General features: G+C 45.7%; 1 protein-coding gene across 1 annotated transcript in view; it reads left to right on the top strand.

Annotated features, from left to right (window-relative positions):
• The first annotated feature begins 266 nt into the window (after nucleotides 1–266).
• ALDH8A1 (aldehyde dehydrogenase 8 family member A1) overlaps nucleotides 267–16,649 on the top strand; it is a 31,041-nt gene continuing 14,658 nt past the window's right edge. The window contains exons 1-6 of the mRNA XM_053592757.1: nucleotides 267–503; nucleotides 3,946–4,093; nucleotides 6,765–6,920; nucleotides 8,426–8,575; nucleotides 13,150–13,406; nucleotides 15,461–15,622. Of these exons, the coding sequence (XP_053448732.1) occupies nucleotides 366–503; nucleotides 3,946–4,093; nucleotides 6,765–6,920; nucleotides 8,426–8,575; nucleotides 13,150–13,406; nucleotides 15,461–15,622 (1,011 nt within the window). The 5' untranslated portion in view covers nucleotides 267–365. The remainder of the gene's footprint in view (nucleotides 504–3,945; nucleotides 4,094–6,764; nucleotides 6,921–8,425; nucleotides 8,576–13,149; nucleotides 13,407–15,460; nucleotides 15,623–16,649) is intronic.

The following is a 16,649-nucleotide window of genomic DNA, read 5'->3' as shown; positions in this document are numbered from 1 at the left end:
AGGTCAATTCATGTAAAGGTTTTGTTTTGAGGCCTAGCACTCCATCAGTGTTTAAGCACAGTTTATGGTGTGAACCTAATAAAATCATATACAGGATGCCTTTTGACAGTTTTAAAAGGCTGTGAACACACATGTAGATGTTAGTGTGACACACATAACGTAGTGTAAGTCTGTGAAACATTCCAGAACTCTCTTTGGAATTTGGAGACTGGACTTCTCCCTGTCAGGTCACCTCCCACTTCTACTGGTTAGCAAATGAGTGGGGCTGGGAGCCAGGAGAACAGTGGAGCAGTAGGAAAAGTGGCAGGGGGGCCTGAGAGCTCACTGAGAAGCTGCGAAGGGCGAAGGCAGACTTTTTCCTAGCTATGGCTGGAACAAAGGCACTTTTGATGCTGGAAAACTTCATAGATGGAAAATTTTTACCTTGTAACTCATATATAGATTCTTATGACCCGTCGACAGGGGAGGTGTATTGCAGAGTGCCAGATAGTGGAAAAGAAGAGGTGAGTACATTCACTCAAAGAAGACTAAACTGTATTTAAAATGTTGGCAAATTATGGGTGACTTGATGTTCTATACGCAGAAGGGGTTGGGAGAAGGTGTAGAATTGCCGACCATTAGCAGAAGGAAGATTCTAGTTAAGAAGTTTACCCTGTGGCAGGACACGTGTGATAGAACTAATGTCACGTTACCACATTCAAAAGCAAGTAATTTTTCTAGCCAGTCTAACACACAGCCATGTCTGCAGTCTTTTAAGTAATTCTTGGATATCCCCTAATAAGGGTCTAGTACAAAATATTATTTGCAAAAACTGTCACTGTTAAGTGCTCTCTTTTCTCTACGCAGTGTTGTTGAAATTTACCACTATATTCACGAATTTCTAAAAAATGTATCACTTTACACATACAAAAATGAAAGAATGAAAACTCTGGTCTTTAGATCGTCTTACAAGAATTCCTGTCTTCTAAATACCTAATAAAATAAAATTGATCATTTGAATGATGGAACTCAAATTCCTCTGTATTTTTGGAGTTAGATTTAATGCCATCCTTTTTCTTATCAAAGTATTTAATAGCATATGCATTACATTTTTTTTTAGTGATGTAGAGTTCATTTTACTTGGGGAATTTTTTAAAATGTTTGAGATGTATTTGATTAGTTATCAGGTATTGCACTGAGAAAGCAAGGTGTATCTGGGGTGATAAACTTGGCTGATGGATGTGTAGTCATCTAATGCCTACTGGATTATAATTTTTTCTTTCTAAGGCACAAAGCACTAGAATATTTATATTGTAGCCTTCCTATATGAATATATAGTATCTGCAAAGATTTTTTTAAAGAACTCAGCTATTTTGCTTTTTTGTTAATATTTCAAATCTGTCTCTCATTAAGAAAACCTTTAGACTTAAAGATTAATGTTTGCAAATATTAGCTAATTTGTCGGTTAAACTGTAACCTGCAGTTTTGTTTGCTTTCAAATGACCTAAGTTAGATGTGGGGAATGCAGCTTGGTGTTTTTCTTGTCTCAGAGTGTTTGGCAAAGTTAAAAATGACAAGTCTGCCAAATTCAGTTGAAATATTTCCTGCAGCTATTATCTCATACCTTTTTAGAAAATAGAATGAGGTATGGATATACCTATTAGTATGATAGATGGATAGTACCCACTAGTAGAATAATAGATATTTTCACTTTCTCAGCAATCTAACTTACAAATGTCCCATCTGATCCCCTAAGTCCCGTTATTTTTCTGGCTTGAAAAATATGGCCACCATACAAATCACATGCTCAGTTTCCCAAAAAGTCACTTCCAGAAAATGTTGCTGGTGGGGCCAACAGTGGCTCCCATTTATTTAGACATTTGTCCCAAATAGTGAATTGTGACAAGCTAGAAATTAGACTCCATCATCATCCTTATTTCATAGAGGACAGTGTGCTAATGCTCTCATCTCTGATGCTTAGATCCATGGACGCACACACGTTTGTGGGGCACATTTCCATTATAACATTAGTCATAAGCCCAGGCTGGAGTCAGACTGCCTGGTTCAAAGACCACTTGGTATCTCTGACCTTAACTGAGATGTGTGCCTCAGTCTCCTGATCTGTACAATGGGGGTAATCATAATACCTACTTCATAATGTTGTTCTGACAATTGAACAGACTAATAATATAAAGCCTTTAATATCTCACATGTACTAAATACTTCCTAGGTATTAACTTATGATAATATTTTTGTATATAATAGATTAATATATATTTGATTTTACTTGAACATATGACATGTGACATAAGACAACTTAAAACATAGGAATGGACTTGTGTTTTCTGAATAACAAGAAGATTAGATTTTTACATTTACTGTAGAAATTTGCCCTCCTCCTGCTAGCTGGTCGTGAGGCTTCCCCATGGCCCTCCCTTGTGGTGGAGATCACCACATCCCCCATCTCTTCCCTCATGCTGTCTGCAGGCCCACATCTGAGTTTTAGTTTACGGGGTGAAGTGACCATCTTTTCAGAAATTTCTAATAAAGATGAAATCATTTTTTTTTTTTTTTTTTTTTTTTTGTAGAGACCGAGTCTCACTGTACTGCCCTCAGGTAGAGTGCCGTGGCGTCACACAGCTCACAGCAACCTCTTAACTCTTGGGCTTACGCGATTCTCTTGCCTCAGCCTCCCGAGCAGCTGGGACTACAGGCGCCCGCCACAACGCCCGGCTATTTTTGGTTGCAGTTTGGCCGGGGCTGGGTTTGAACCCACCACCCTCGGCATATGGGGCTGGCGCCCTACTCACTGAGCCACAGGCGCCGCCCAAGATGAAATCATTTTATATCCACTTCAGCTCTGCTGAAAGTGACCTTGCTCACATGAGGAAAATAAAGAAGCGATGTGAGTTAGGGTTTGTGTGAGGGACTAATGGGAGCTTGGGTGGCTGGACAGTTGTTGGATCACAGGCCACCTGCGGGTGTCTGAAGCCCATGGGAGAGGATTCTGAGGCTGAGCCAGGGCCCAGAGGTAGAAGAGAGCTGTAAGTGATTATAAATATTTGTCATGACCGTGTCAAAGGGGAGAGGAGTGAGATGCAGGCTGGGGACTTTCTGCTTTGGAAAAGGTATTGCTTAGACATTGCCTGAGAGAAAAGAAGAGGAGGACTTGAAGATTCATTTGGCCTACATGGCATTTTGGCTGAGAGTTGGCCTTGCCGATACTTTCCCATATATTGTTTCCTTTTGGATGTAACTCCAAAACCAGGTACCCAAGCTATCTGTTCAGCCAGAGATCCCCTCCTCTCCGATATAGGCTTCTTCCATTGGGCAGAGCTGGGCAGGAGCAGGAACGGTGCTCATGTCATAGCAGGTCATATTTGGCATTGGGAACCACAAAGATCTGCGTCTGAATCCTGAGCCTGCCACTTACGAGCTGTGTAAACTCTGGAAAGTTAACTTGGATGAGATCTGATGGTTTTAATTTGCTTATCATGTGGCTGGTGCTTGATAGTTAGAACATAGTAGGCCTTGCCTAACATGGCCTTAGGTCCTGTTTATAATTTGTATCTTAACTGCCAGAGTCTGTTCTGTCAGTCTTATGATATCTATTTTAACATTAGTCCTGGTCAGTTGTGTCTAAACTGCAAGAGGGAATGTGTGTAATGAGACGTGTCCAACTTCCATCCTGTCATGGCCAGGAGCTCGGTTTTTAATGTTTCTCTGGGGGTCTCTTGGCCTGGGGACTTAGGAGTTTTAGTTCTCCAATAGAATGTTTTGCTTTGTTTTTGTGGTGTTCGTGCTTTGCCAGTCACATAAATTCCTGTGGGTAGCTCAGGATCAGGATGTGTTGAATAATTGAAATTTGATAGAAAAAATAATAGGTTTGAAGGAACCTGTGGATTCTGGATTCATCCCTCGGGGCCTATAGCTTTAAGGTGACCCTCTCCCATTTACTCCTTCAAGATCGACGCTGCAGTCCAGGCTGCCAGAGGAGCCTTTCCCGGCTGGTCATCCTGGAGCCCCCAGGAGCGTTCACAGGTCCTCAACAAGCTGGCAGATTTGCTGGAGCAGTCCCTGGAGGAGTTGGCCCAGGCGGAATCTCGAGACCAGGGTGAGAGGCGCCTCTCACATGTAAGAGATGGGATTCAGGACACTTCTGGGGCCATCAGGCCAGCCCATGCACACATGCCTCATGGCAGTGTTGGAGGTGAAGAGCAGCGTCCCTGAAGGCTTATCAGGCTGAGGCTTGCAGCTGTTACACTTTTGCCTCCTTCTGAGACCAAAGCCAATCGGCAGGGAAATACACTCTATTTGGTGGAAAAAACGGAAAAGATAAGTGGCAAAGGAAGGGCATAGATATGGGGAGAGATGAAGACCGTGGGCTCATCGTGCCTTCTTCCACATATTCTAAGTAGAGCCTTTCAAAGCAAAGGGAGCTAGAAAAGCAGTTATATAGTCAGGTTATTTAGAAAGTTGTTTGTTATGTCAGTCACCACTCCATTTCCAATACAACTTCCTGTTTATTTTTTCCCCACTCCTTCTCAGGGTAATGGTGTACATATCTGTATATTTTTGCAGTAGTAACTGTTAGGAAAAGCCAAGAGCTTTTAAGATTATATGTGTGCTATAAACCAATCTAAATTTAGGAAGCAGGCTGAGTTTAAGACATTTCAGGATAAAATGTTTCCTCTGCTGTTGCTCTTGACTATAGAGTCTCCCTGCACTGCTAAGATAACTCAGCAACAATCCAGGTAAGCTCATGTGTCTCTGTTTTATCCAGGAGCTAAGATGTAAATGGGTGTGGGATGGGTGAGCAAGTAACACACAGCCTCCTGTCCTGGGAGGATACTCAACATACATCACATATTCATAAAAATGGATTTTTGTGATGTGCAAGTGAGGCTGTCTTAACACTGTATTTCAACCTCTTTGTTACACGTACAAAGCCTGGTGATTTTGAGTGGTAAGAGTTTATGTGGCTGAAGCAAAGATTGTTTAACTCAATGTTACCCACCCCAGCTCATTTTGTTACCTCACATGTAACTATTTTATAGCTTCAGCAAACCATGATCATCTTTCTGTGTAGTCCAGGAACACCTGCCCCAGGCTGGAAGGAACCAAGGCTCTTTCAGTGTGACCTGGGGTACACGTGTAATGACAGTGGACTGGCAGAAGGGGTGTGAGCTGGGATACACATGTGATGACAGTGGACCGGCAGAAGGGGTGTGAGCTGGTGTACACGTGTGATGACAGTGGACCTGCAGAAGGGGTGTGAGCTGGGGTACATGTGTGATGACAGTTGACTGACAGAAGGGGTATGAACTGGGGTACACGTGTGATGACAGTGGACTGGCAGAAGGGGTGTGAGCTGGGGTACACATGTGATGACAGTTGACTGACAGAAGTGGTGTGAGCTGGGGTACACGTGTGATGACAGTGGACTGGCAGAATGGGTGTGAGCTGGGGTAAACGTGTGATGACAATGGCCCAGCAGAAGGGGTGTGAGCTGGGGTACACGTGTGATGACAGTGGACTGGCAGGAGGGGTGTGAGCTGGGGTACACGTGTGATGACAGTGGACTGGCAGAAGGGGTGTGAGCTGGGGTACATGTGTGATGACAGTGGCCCGGCAGAAGGGGTGTGAGCTGGGGTACACGTGTGATGACAGTGGACCGGCAGAAGGGGTGTGAGCTGGGGTACACGTGTGATGACAGTGGACTGGCAGAAGGGGTGTGAGCTGAGGTACACGTGTGATGACAGTTGACTGACAGAAGGGGTATGAACTGGGGTACACGTGTGATGACAGTGGCCCGGCAGAAGGGGTGTGAGCTGGGGTACATGTGTGATGACAGTGGACCTGCAGAAGGGGTGTGAGCTGGGGTACACGTGTGATGACAGTTGACTGACAGAAGGGGTATGAACTGGGGTACACGTGTGATGACAGTGGACTGGCAGAAGGGGTGTGAGCTGGGGTACACATGTGATGACAGTTGACTGACAGAAGTGGTGTGAGCTGGGGTACACGTGTGATGACAGTGGACTGGCAGAATGGGTGTGAGCTGGGGTAAACGTGTGATGACAATGGCCCAGCAGAAGGGGTGTGAGCTGGGGTACACGTGTGATGACAGTGGACTGGCAGGAGGGGTGTGAGCTGGGGTACACGTGTGATGACAGTGGACTGGCAGAAGGGGTGTGAGCTGGGGTACATGTGTGATGACAGTGGCCCGGCAGAAGGGGTGTGAGCTGGGGTACACGTGTGATGACAGTGGACCGGCAGAAGGGGTGTGAGCTGGGGTACACGTGTGATGACAGTGGACTGGCAGAAGGGGTGTGAGCTGAGGTACACGTGTGATGACAGTTGACTGACAGAAGGGGTATGAACTGGGGTACACGTGTGATGACAGTGGCCCGGCAGAAGGGGTGTGAGCTGGGGTACATGTGTGATGACAGTGGACCTGCAGAAGGGGTGTGAGCTGGGGTACACGTGTGATGACAGTTGACTGACAGAAGGGGTATGAACTGGGGTACACGTGTGATGACAGTGGACTGGCAGAAGGGGTGTGAGCTGGGGTACATGTATGATGACAGTGGACTGGCAGAAGGGGTGTGAGCTGGGGTACACGTGTGATGACAGTGGCCCGGCAGAAGGGGTGTGAGCTGGGGTACACGTGTGATGACAGTGGCCCGGCAGAAGGGGTGTGAGCTGGGGTACATGTTTGATGAAGTGGCCCAGCAGAGTGTCTCCACTAACTGACAATACTTTACATTGTTTACTTCTTACAGGGAAAACCTTAACGCTAGCGAGAACCATGGACATTCCCCGGTCTGTGCAGAACTTCCGGTTCTTTGCGTCCTCCATCCTGCACCACACGTCAGAGTGCACACAGATGGACCACCTTGGCTGCATGCACTACACTGTGCGGACCCCTGTGGGGATCGGTAGGCACTGGGCAGGGGCAGTCTGTTGCGGTTACGCACAGGGATGGTCACATTTCATAGCATTGACCTCCAGGAACAGACAAAGGAAAAGGAAGAAGTGATTTTTTTCTTTTTTTTTTACTTTTACCTAAAACTCATTGGCCTCCACAATCTGTTTCTAGTTTATTTTCTTCATGTCAAATTCCTTACTTATTCCTGGAATATTAGCTTGGAAAATCAAAAGGAAAAGAATCATGCTAAGAGTAAATCATACACCAGGGACAGGGGCAGGAACGGTGCTTATGTCATGGTAGGTCAAGTAGGATTTTCTTTCATATATATTAAATAAATTAATAAGTGTAGGCATTCAGCATAGTGCCAAGTGTGCGGTATATACGCCTAGACTGAGAATTACATACTTCCCTCATTCATTCCTTTTCCTTTTTTTTTTTTTTTTTTTTTTTGCCTTTTGGAACATATAAATGTCTGTGATGACTGAAATTATCCACTAGATGTCACTGTTTCCTCTGAGAAAAAAGCACCAACTTTTTCTTTTATTAGTTACAGTTGATGAATGTAAGTTAAAAGGTAAGAGAACAGGACATTTTACTGCTTTGGTTCTTTAAACCCTTCAGAAATAATATTTGCAAGTCTTTATGGAAATCTTAAGCCACGTCCTAAGAAGTAGGCTAATGTACTTTGTTGCAAAAATATTGTTATACCCTAAGGAAAAGAGTTTTCAAGGAGAAATTTAATAATATAAAATATACATTTACTTGCATAGCACAGGCTTGAGGGCAGAGTACAAAATAAGGTGAATTCATTTCCTTATTCATAAGGTAGATTTTATGTTTGTATGTTTTGTGGTTGGGAAGCTGGATAGTTCCAGAACGTTGCATAGACACACAGTGTAGCTATTAGTTACATCACTTACCCAGCAAGACTAGCTGCTCAGGATACATATAAGAATCTGAGAGTCTATGCACAGAAGTTCAAGGGCTTTACTGACATGAGGGCCTCTGCAAGGAACACTCGGGACATTTTTGCTCTATTTTACCTATAATTTTATAAACTTTGAGATTTCATTTCAACAGATTTGACACAAAGGTAGAGAAACTTGTTAGAAGAAATAGCAGCTGGATGGTGTGATTATGAGGAGGGAGAAGTTAAAAAAAAAAAGTAAAGCTCGGTCTATGAATCTCAAACATATCACATTCTAAAACTGTGTAGTGACGGCTCTTCCCTCTGGAGCTTATACTGCTGTTGTTCATAACTATAATCATGACACATCAAGAAGTGGGTAAATCATATCGATTTTACTCTGTTTAAAAAAAGTGTGGCTGCTTGAATGCATTTTAGAATTATTTTCCTGAAGGTAGCTACAAATAAATACAGTTTGGGAAAAAGTTAGAAGAGGGAATTAAGTTTCATGCAGCATGAAGGAGTTATGCATTAATAACCCCGCTCGGCTGGTCTGCTTCCGAGGGGCACACCAGCACTGGCAATCTTCCACTCTCGTCCCTTAGCTGGTCTCATCAGTCCTTGGAATTTGCCGCTCTACTTGCTGACCTGGAAGATCGCTCCGGCCATTGCTGCAGGGAATACTGTAATAGCCAAGCCCAGCGAGCTGACTTCAGTGACTGCGTGGATGTTGTGTAAACTCCTGGATAAAGCCGGTAATTAGGCATTGGGGTTGGGGGAGGCACAGAGTTGGAGCAAAGTTACAGTAGAGAGAAATCTTTCACTCCGCCGCAGCATTGATTCTAGTGACATCTATGGATTATGTCTCCCTGATCCTTTTCTGAGCAAGCCCCCACACCCACGGGGCTCCCTCGCACTGCTTCCCCTCTTCAAAGCTAGAACTATGCTATTGCAGAACAGGGCTGCCCCCCGGCGCAGGCTGGAAGTGCAGTTAGAACACAATAGTGACACAGGCTTGAAGGGCCCCGTCGAATCAAAGACACCAGCCTGCTGCAGATAGAATCTTCAGTAGTCAATTGACATCTTTTGGTTGAAGTACATGTTGATGTTGATGATAGTAGGAACACTGCTGGGTACCCCTATAGTTTGTATAGCTGTAACACACCTAGCTCAAATAGCCCCTTTTTATAGAGATTTGAGTATATATCCCTTCAATCCCCCTCCTTTTGGACCACTGCTGGAAACTAACACAATATGGCCTCTTATCAGCGTACAGAGGGTCACGCATTTGCCCCATGTCCTCTTTTTGCCAGTAGTTTCATGGCCGCATTCAGGGTGCCTTCCTGGTCTGTCCTGGCGTGGTACCTGTGAGGCGTGGTCTGGGGCTACACCAGTGTTGGAAGGTAACAGGCAGGATGAGGAAGCCCCAGCTGGTAACCTACCAGAAGGTCCCTGTGTTTTGTCCCCTGGCTCAGATCCCCCGTGGCATGGGAAGGAATGATGGCAGGGTGGTGGGGACAGACCTACTGTCCTTCTCTCTAGCCATGTGTACACCGCCTTTCAGCCCACAGAGAAGGTACTGCCTCTCTCTCCTCCTGTGCACAGAATAGCTGGTGGTAAGAGTCCATCTCTCTCTCTTCTGGATACCTTTCTCTCAAAGCAAAAACATACACATTAGCTTCCTGTGAAGTTTAGCCAGTTCTCACTCCACGATTGAGATGGCAGGTTAAACTGGAGGCTGGTCAGGATAGGCCTCGGGCCTTCCAAACCTTGCATCCTACAGAGGAATGAGCCTCCTGGCCTCGGTATCTCATGGCCATTATTTCTCAGTACCCCTCCTTGGGGACCCTCGGTCTCTGAAGGTCCATGACAGAGATGTGCCTACCCCTCTCGTGTCCCTTACAAAAGAGACCACATTCTAATCCTGCTCTATGTGAAATCAAGGCTCTGGTGTCTGCGAAGGCTCAAGACATCTCTTCCCTGCCTGGTGACTGCGGGTTCCTCAGTATGGGCCAGTATTTGGTCTTTCATTCTACTTTGATCCCACGTGGAGGTGGAGGGGGCTCTGCGGAGCTGTGTCCCTGAAGCCACTCTCTCCTGAAACCAAACACATCTTGATGTGGGCTGAGTTATCTTTCCTAGCCAGTCTACGCAGAACCTGGTCTACATGAGAGTCTCCACTCCCATCTCTTTGCTCAGCGTTGATCCTATTTTTCGTGACCTAATAGGCCTGTGACAGCCAGACAACCCTTCTCTTTCCTCCCTGGGCTGGCTTTGCCAAAATTCCTCCCCTGACGGACACCCAGAGGGTAATCTTCACATTGCACCTCTATTAAGCCCTCCGTTTCGCCATGGGTGTGGGAAGAAGTGTGGACCATATCTATGTAACCCTGCTTTAGAGCAATGTAAGAGGAAATTTTAATAGTGTAAAGGGAATAAAAGACAAATTGCTAATACTCTGGATGTTTAAAGAGTTAGCTTCTCTAGTCCTGGGTGTTCAAACAGATTTGACCTTCCTTTGAAATGAAATCATTTTTGAAAGTACACAGTGAGGGGCGGCGCCTGTGGCTCAAAGGAGTAGGGCGCCAGCCCCGTATACTGGAGGTGGTGGGTTCAAACCCAGCCCCGGCCAAAAACTGCAACAACAACAACAAAAATACACAGTGAATATCTCTTTGGGAGTCCTAAAACATTTATTTTCTTCTTGGGGGCAGTGAATGTTTGCCCTCATTCCTGGAGTGTCTGCTGACTGTGTGATCCTCTCCCTTCTTGTTAGTTTCCTTTCAAGGAAGGAGGAGAGTTTAAAGTTTAAGTTTAAAATTCGATTTAAGGTGCCACCTGCCGAGCCTTAGCATTTGAGGCAATTCCTGCTTGTCCATCCTCATCTGTTTCTAACTTGCCTTTTAGCCAACTATCCTGAGTTTTGCCAAATTGCGATTTGCCAATTAAACCGCTTTCCTTCTCTTACAATCAGAATCTCTTAAGGGCCAGGGAGCAGGTATCTCTAAAAGAATGTCATCAGTGTCCGGGTAAAATGGTGACGTGGTACTGAGAAATAATGGCCAGCTGACATTAACCTCAGAGCCCAAGGAAATGAAATAAAAACATTAATGCTATTGCAGGGGAGGCAATCCGCCTCAGTTTCCTGTGCTGATAAATATGTGGTCTTTTTATGTTTTCTTTCACCTTCTGCAGGAATGCAGCCATAGACATTAGAAGTGATTGGATCTGTTTTTTTGTGTCTGTGGGGAATTTATAAAGCCTGGCAGTCCACCTCCTCCTGCCCACCCACCTATCTACCCCCTCGCACACCTGCTGTTTGCTGGAGCAGCAGGGCCGTCTAGGAAACAGTGGGAAACCGGTCCTGGTTTTCCTCCCATCAACTGCTGGGAGGGCCTCTCCTCCCACTTACTTCTTTGCCCCAACCCAAGGCCCAGGTGCTCTCTCATGGTGCCAGGCAACGCTCTGGCAGTCGCCTACAATCCAGGACTGACCTCAAACAGATTTCCACAGATGTGCACACAGGGTACAGAGGTGCAGCCATTCGTAGTGGGACTGTGTCAGACAGTGTCACAACTTATGAAATTTTCTTACCTGTCTCCTGGAGGGTTCACCTGGATGGGGCTGTCATTGTCCCCCCAAGGTGGTTGGGCTAGGGCTGTGTCTCTGTATTATTATTTATACTTTAAAAGTGGATTTCTAAAAAGACAGTTTGAATCCAGGAGAGTATGTTTCTCAAGAGGAGAAAATGTCTAACCTGGAGCAAGGGAAGAATACTGGAAGGAAGCAGCTGAAAAAACTTAAAGGCTGGACAATGTCTGCACCTGCCACTCCAGTCCCCAGTCCCAGGCTGCAGACAGGCCAGTCGGTGGTCTGTTAGGAACCGGGTGGACAGCAGGAGTGAGCAGCTGGTGACCAAGCCAAGTGTCCTCTGTGTTTATAGCAGCTCCCCATTGCTCCCATCACGGCCTGCGCTCGGCCTCCTGTGAGGGAAGCAGGGGGATTAGATTCTCACAGGGGCCAGAACCCTACTCTCCACTGCCGGCAAGGATCCAGGTTTGCTCCTTATGAGAGTTAACGCCTGAGGAGCGGAGGTAAATGTAAATGTAATATGCTTGAATTATCCCAAGTCATCCCCTCCCCCGCCAGTCTGCAGAAAAATTGTCTTCCATGAAACCAGTCCCTGGCGCTAGAAAGGTGAGTGACGGGTGACCTACCAGCATTCAAGCCTGAAGAAACCAAGGGAATAAATTCAGCTACCTCCAGGCAAAGCCTGAGAAGTTCCCAGACACAACATGATGATACATACAATTTTCTTTTGGGATTCTTAAAGCTTCTCAAATTCATGAACCACTTCTAATTTGGATAATGTACACTAAACACTTATTCGTTTGCATTATTATTTATTAATCTGCCAACACCAGCTCTGCTGCTTGCTGGTTGTGATTCAATCTCATTTTGTCCAAGTTTCTCAGGGTGAAATAAGGGCAGTCACACTAACCTCACAGTGTCCCTGTGAGCTCTGAAGGGCCACTGGCCGTAGCTGGGCCTCAGTTAGGCCCGATGATGCTCCTTTGCTGACATCAGTCTTATGGCAAACTGGGCTGTGGCACAGACTAGACAGGACAGAGCAAGTATCAGATGCCATTTCCACCCTCGGCTAGCGCACCCTCCAGCAGAGGCAGGTAGGGGACAAGTAAATCCAGAAAACATAAATAACCGCAAGCAGACACAGGGGTCGGGTCTTTTGATAGAAAAGATTAGGCACCATTTATAGTTGTTCTCGGCACGTGCAGGTTGGCCCTAGAGTTCTGGGCTGGTGTCCATAATCTAAAGCACGTGACCTCCGCTTCAAACCCACCCTCTCTGGGGAGGCTTTCCCTGCTCCCCTGGGCCAAGATGGTCAACTCCTTCTCTGCACCTCTGCAGCAGGTACACACCCACCGACTGATGCTTTCACGCTGCACTGTGACTGCTGGATACCATCTTGGAGCAGGGCGCTGCCCCCAAACTGGGCCTGACTTGCCTGAGGCTCTCTGCATCTCAGCCCCTAAGGCCTGGTTGATATTATGGAAGGAATTACCCAGAATGTGTTCTACCCTGCATGTCTCTGGGGCAAAGTGTCTAGAGAAATCCTACCTACCGCGGACTATGGGCAGAGGTGACTCTGTAGTTCTCACTTTGCTGTTAAACCAGAGGGAGCCAGAAAAGTTCCAAGTGTGGTCAACTCATGTGCTTCCCCACCCCCACCCACCCCATCTAAGTTATTGGACTTTCAAGGAGAATCTTCTCAACACGCGGAGAATTACTGTAACTGTTTCCTATCCAGGTGTTCCACCAGGTGTGGTCAATATTGTGTTTGGAACCGGGCCCAGGGTTGGGGAGGCCCTGGTGTCCCACCCGGAAGTGCTGCTCATCTCCTTCACCGGGAGCCAGCCCACAGCTGAGCGGATCACCCAGCTTAGTGCTCCCCACTGCAAGAAGCTCTCCCTGGAGCTGGGAGGCAAGAATCCTGCCATTGTCTTTGAGGACGCCAACCTGGACGAGTGCATTCCAGCCACTGTCAGGTCCAGCTTCACTAACCAGGTGTGTCCTCTGGGGCTTTTCCACCCCCCATCCTATCCCCGTCCCCTGTGGCTCTGTCAAGACTTTTCTGTTTCATGACAGTGCAAAGCCTAGGAGTGAGCAGGTCAACCCACTGTCATTTCAGTGGAAGGAGGATCAGTCAGAACATTGTGTCTTTCCATTGCTGTTCAATCCCATCATCAATGAATGGCCTTATGGAGTCCCAGCTTCTGTTACCAGCAAGTTCTCCTCCTCCTCCTCCTTCTTTTTCTTTTTCTGAGACAGTCTCTCTCTATTGCCCAGGCTAGAGTGCCGTCAACCTAGCACAGCAACCTCAAACTCTTGAGTTCAAGTGATCCTCCTGCCTCAGCCTCCCAGAATGTTAGGATTACAGGCATGTGCCACCATGCCTGGCCACCTCAAGTCTCTTTATCATATCCTCCTTTCCACTATGATGCAGGGCACTTGTGCAAATGGAACTTTCAGATGTCTGGACATTTCTCAAGGTGGATATGCAGATGATTCTAATAGTGATCCTGGTTGAATTTATTATTTCAAAACATTAAATATTGGATTTGGAGAATGAACCTTTGGATTGGACAATGAACAAATACCAAGATAATTAGACGCATTCTGTTTCCTAGGATGTTGTGAAGACCAGATGTAAACAGGATGAAATATTTATGCATTTATACTTGTCACACATACATCGTGCTATGAAGTGTCTACAGTGTGGCTGATAAACTTTTACATGCTGAATTCAAATGATAGTTAGGATTATTTTTCACTAGGAAACTTGCTAGGCCCTCTCCCCTGAACACTCAGCCTCTCTTCTGGTATGTCCATTAGGCATGTGAAACCCAGCATGTCCAAAGCAGAACTCTTAATTTTCCTTCCTTTGCTTCCCTGCAGCAGCCAGCGATCATGGTTGTCTCTTCAGGGAACAGCACCACCATCTGCTCATGGCTCAGGCCGGAAACCTGGGCTCAGCCTTGCTTTTGCCTTCTCTTTTCCTCTTACCCTGTATCTAATCCCTCAACAGGGCCTGTTGGTTCTGCCTTTAGAGTACGCCCTGAAACCTGCCACTTCTCCAGTGTACCTGTGTCAGTTTCCTTATACTTTGGGGGTTCCCGTGCCCCTATTAGAGTCTGTTGAACTCAGGGGATCCCTATCACTCCTCTCCCTCTCCATTGGTGCCATCTGGGTCCAAGCTACCTACTGTCACTGATCTGGACTTCTGGAATGTTCTGTTCACTCTCCACTCTATTCCCACTTCTCTTTCCTTCCATTCTATTTTCCACACAGCTGTTAGGATGATCACTTAGAAATGTAAATCCAGTCGTGTCGCTCTGCTTCTTAAAACATTCTATAATCATTGTTTTGGAGCCAGGGTCTTGTTCTGTTGCCCAGGCTGAAGTGCGTAGTGGCATCATCATAGCTCACGGTAACCTCAGACTCCTGGGCTCATGCGATCCACCTGCCTCAGATTCCTAAAGTGCTAGGATTATAGGTGTGAGCCACTGCACCCGGCTATCATCTTTTCATGATACGAGGAAGTAAATGTAAGCTCCTTACAAGGAGCCATACCTCCTGTGCCTGCCCCCACCCTGTCCCCAACCACACATACCTCCTTGCCTTTTCACACACATTAGCTCGCTCCTGCTCCTGCTACAGGGCCCCTGTGCTCACTGCAGAGAATTCCCCACTTCAGATCTTTGCTTGTCCAGCTCCCTCACTTAATCAAGAGCCACTTCACATATCCTGTTTGCAGGTGCCTTCCATGACTCCCTTAAGAAAAATATCTACCTCTCTGTTTCTAGTCCCATCCACTGGTTAATTTTCTTTTCTTGCTTTGACTACTGCCCCAAGTTCTATTATTTTTTGAGTTTGTTTATTGTGTTTTTTTCTGTCTTTCCTATAAGATTGTGCATTCCACACGATGGGGACCATGTCTTGTTCACCACTGTAATCCACTGCCTAGACCAGTGCCGGACACACGGCAGGTGCTCCAAAGTGTAGGGTGACCTATCTACGGGGGAGAGGTCTAGCTTTGTCATTGTTTTCATTTTTGGCAGGGTGAAATCTGCCTCTGTACCAGCAGGATCTTTGTCCAAAAGAGCATCTATAGTGAATTTTTAAAGAGATTTGTAGAAGCTACCAGAAAGTGGAAAGTCGGCGTTCCTTCGGATCCATCAGCCAGCATGGGTGCTCTGATAAGTAAAGCACATTTGGAGAAAGTAAGTAAATTTCTGTCATGTAAATTATAGAATAAGTTCTTATTTGAAGAGAAGTTTTGTGTCAGCATATTACACACCAGACTTTGAAATATTGTTTTTTTTTTCTTTTTTTTTTTTTTATTGTTGGGGATTCATTGAGGGTACAATAAGCCAGGTTACACTGATTGCAATTGTTAGGTAAAGTCCCTCTTGCAATCATGTCTTGCCCCCATAAAGTGTGACACACACCAAGGCCCCACCCACCTCCCTCCTTCCCTCATTCTGTTTCCCCCCCCCATAACCATAATTGTCATTAATTGTCCTCATATCAAAATTGAGTACATAGGATTCATGCTTCTCCATTCTTGTGATGCTTTACTAAGAATAATATCTTCCACGTCCATCCAGGTTAATACGAAGGATGTAAAGTCTCCATTTTTTTTAATGGCTGAATAGTATTCCATGGTATACATATACCACAGCTTGTTAATCCATTCCTCGGTTGGTGGGCATTTAGGCTGTTTCCACATTTTGGCGATTGTAAATTGAGCTGCAATAAACAGTCTAGTACAAGTGTCCTTATGATAAAAGGATTTCTTTCCTTCTGGGTAGATGCCCAGTAATGGGATTGCAGGATCAAATGGGAGGTCTAGCTTGAGTGCTTTGAGGATTCTCCATACTTCCTTCCAGAAAGGTTGTACTAGTTTGCAGTCCCACCAGCAGTGTAAAAGTGTTCCCTTCTCTCCACATCCACGCCAGCATCTGCAGTTTTGAGATTTTGTGATGTGGGCCATTCTCACTGGGGTTAGATGATATCTCAGGGTTGTTTTGATTTGCATTTCTCTAATATATAGAGATGATGAACATTTTTTCATGTGTTTGTTAGCCATTCGTCTGTCGTCTTTAGAGAAAGTTCTATTCATGTCTCTTGCCCATTGATATAAGGGATTGTTGGCTTTTTTCATGTGGATTAATTTGAGTTCTCTATAGATCCTAGTTATCAAGCTTTTGTCTGATTGAAAATATGCAAATATCCTTTCCCATTGTG

The sequence above is a fragment of the Nycticebus coucang genome, chromosome 5 (genome assembly GCF_027406575.1).
Source record: "Nycticebus coucang isolate mNycCou1 chromosome 5, mNycCou1.pri, whole genome shotgun sequence".
Lineage (NCBI taxonomy): Eukaryota > Metazoa > Chordata > Mammalia > Primates > Lorisidae > Nycticebus > Nycticebus coucang.
Note: the sequence above shows the minus strand (reverse complement) of the source record. Positions and strands in the feature narration are given on the sequence as shown.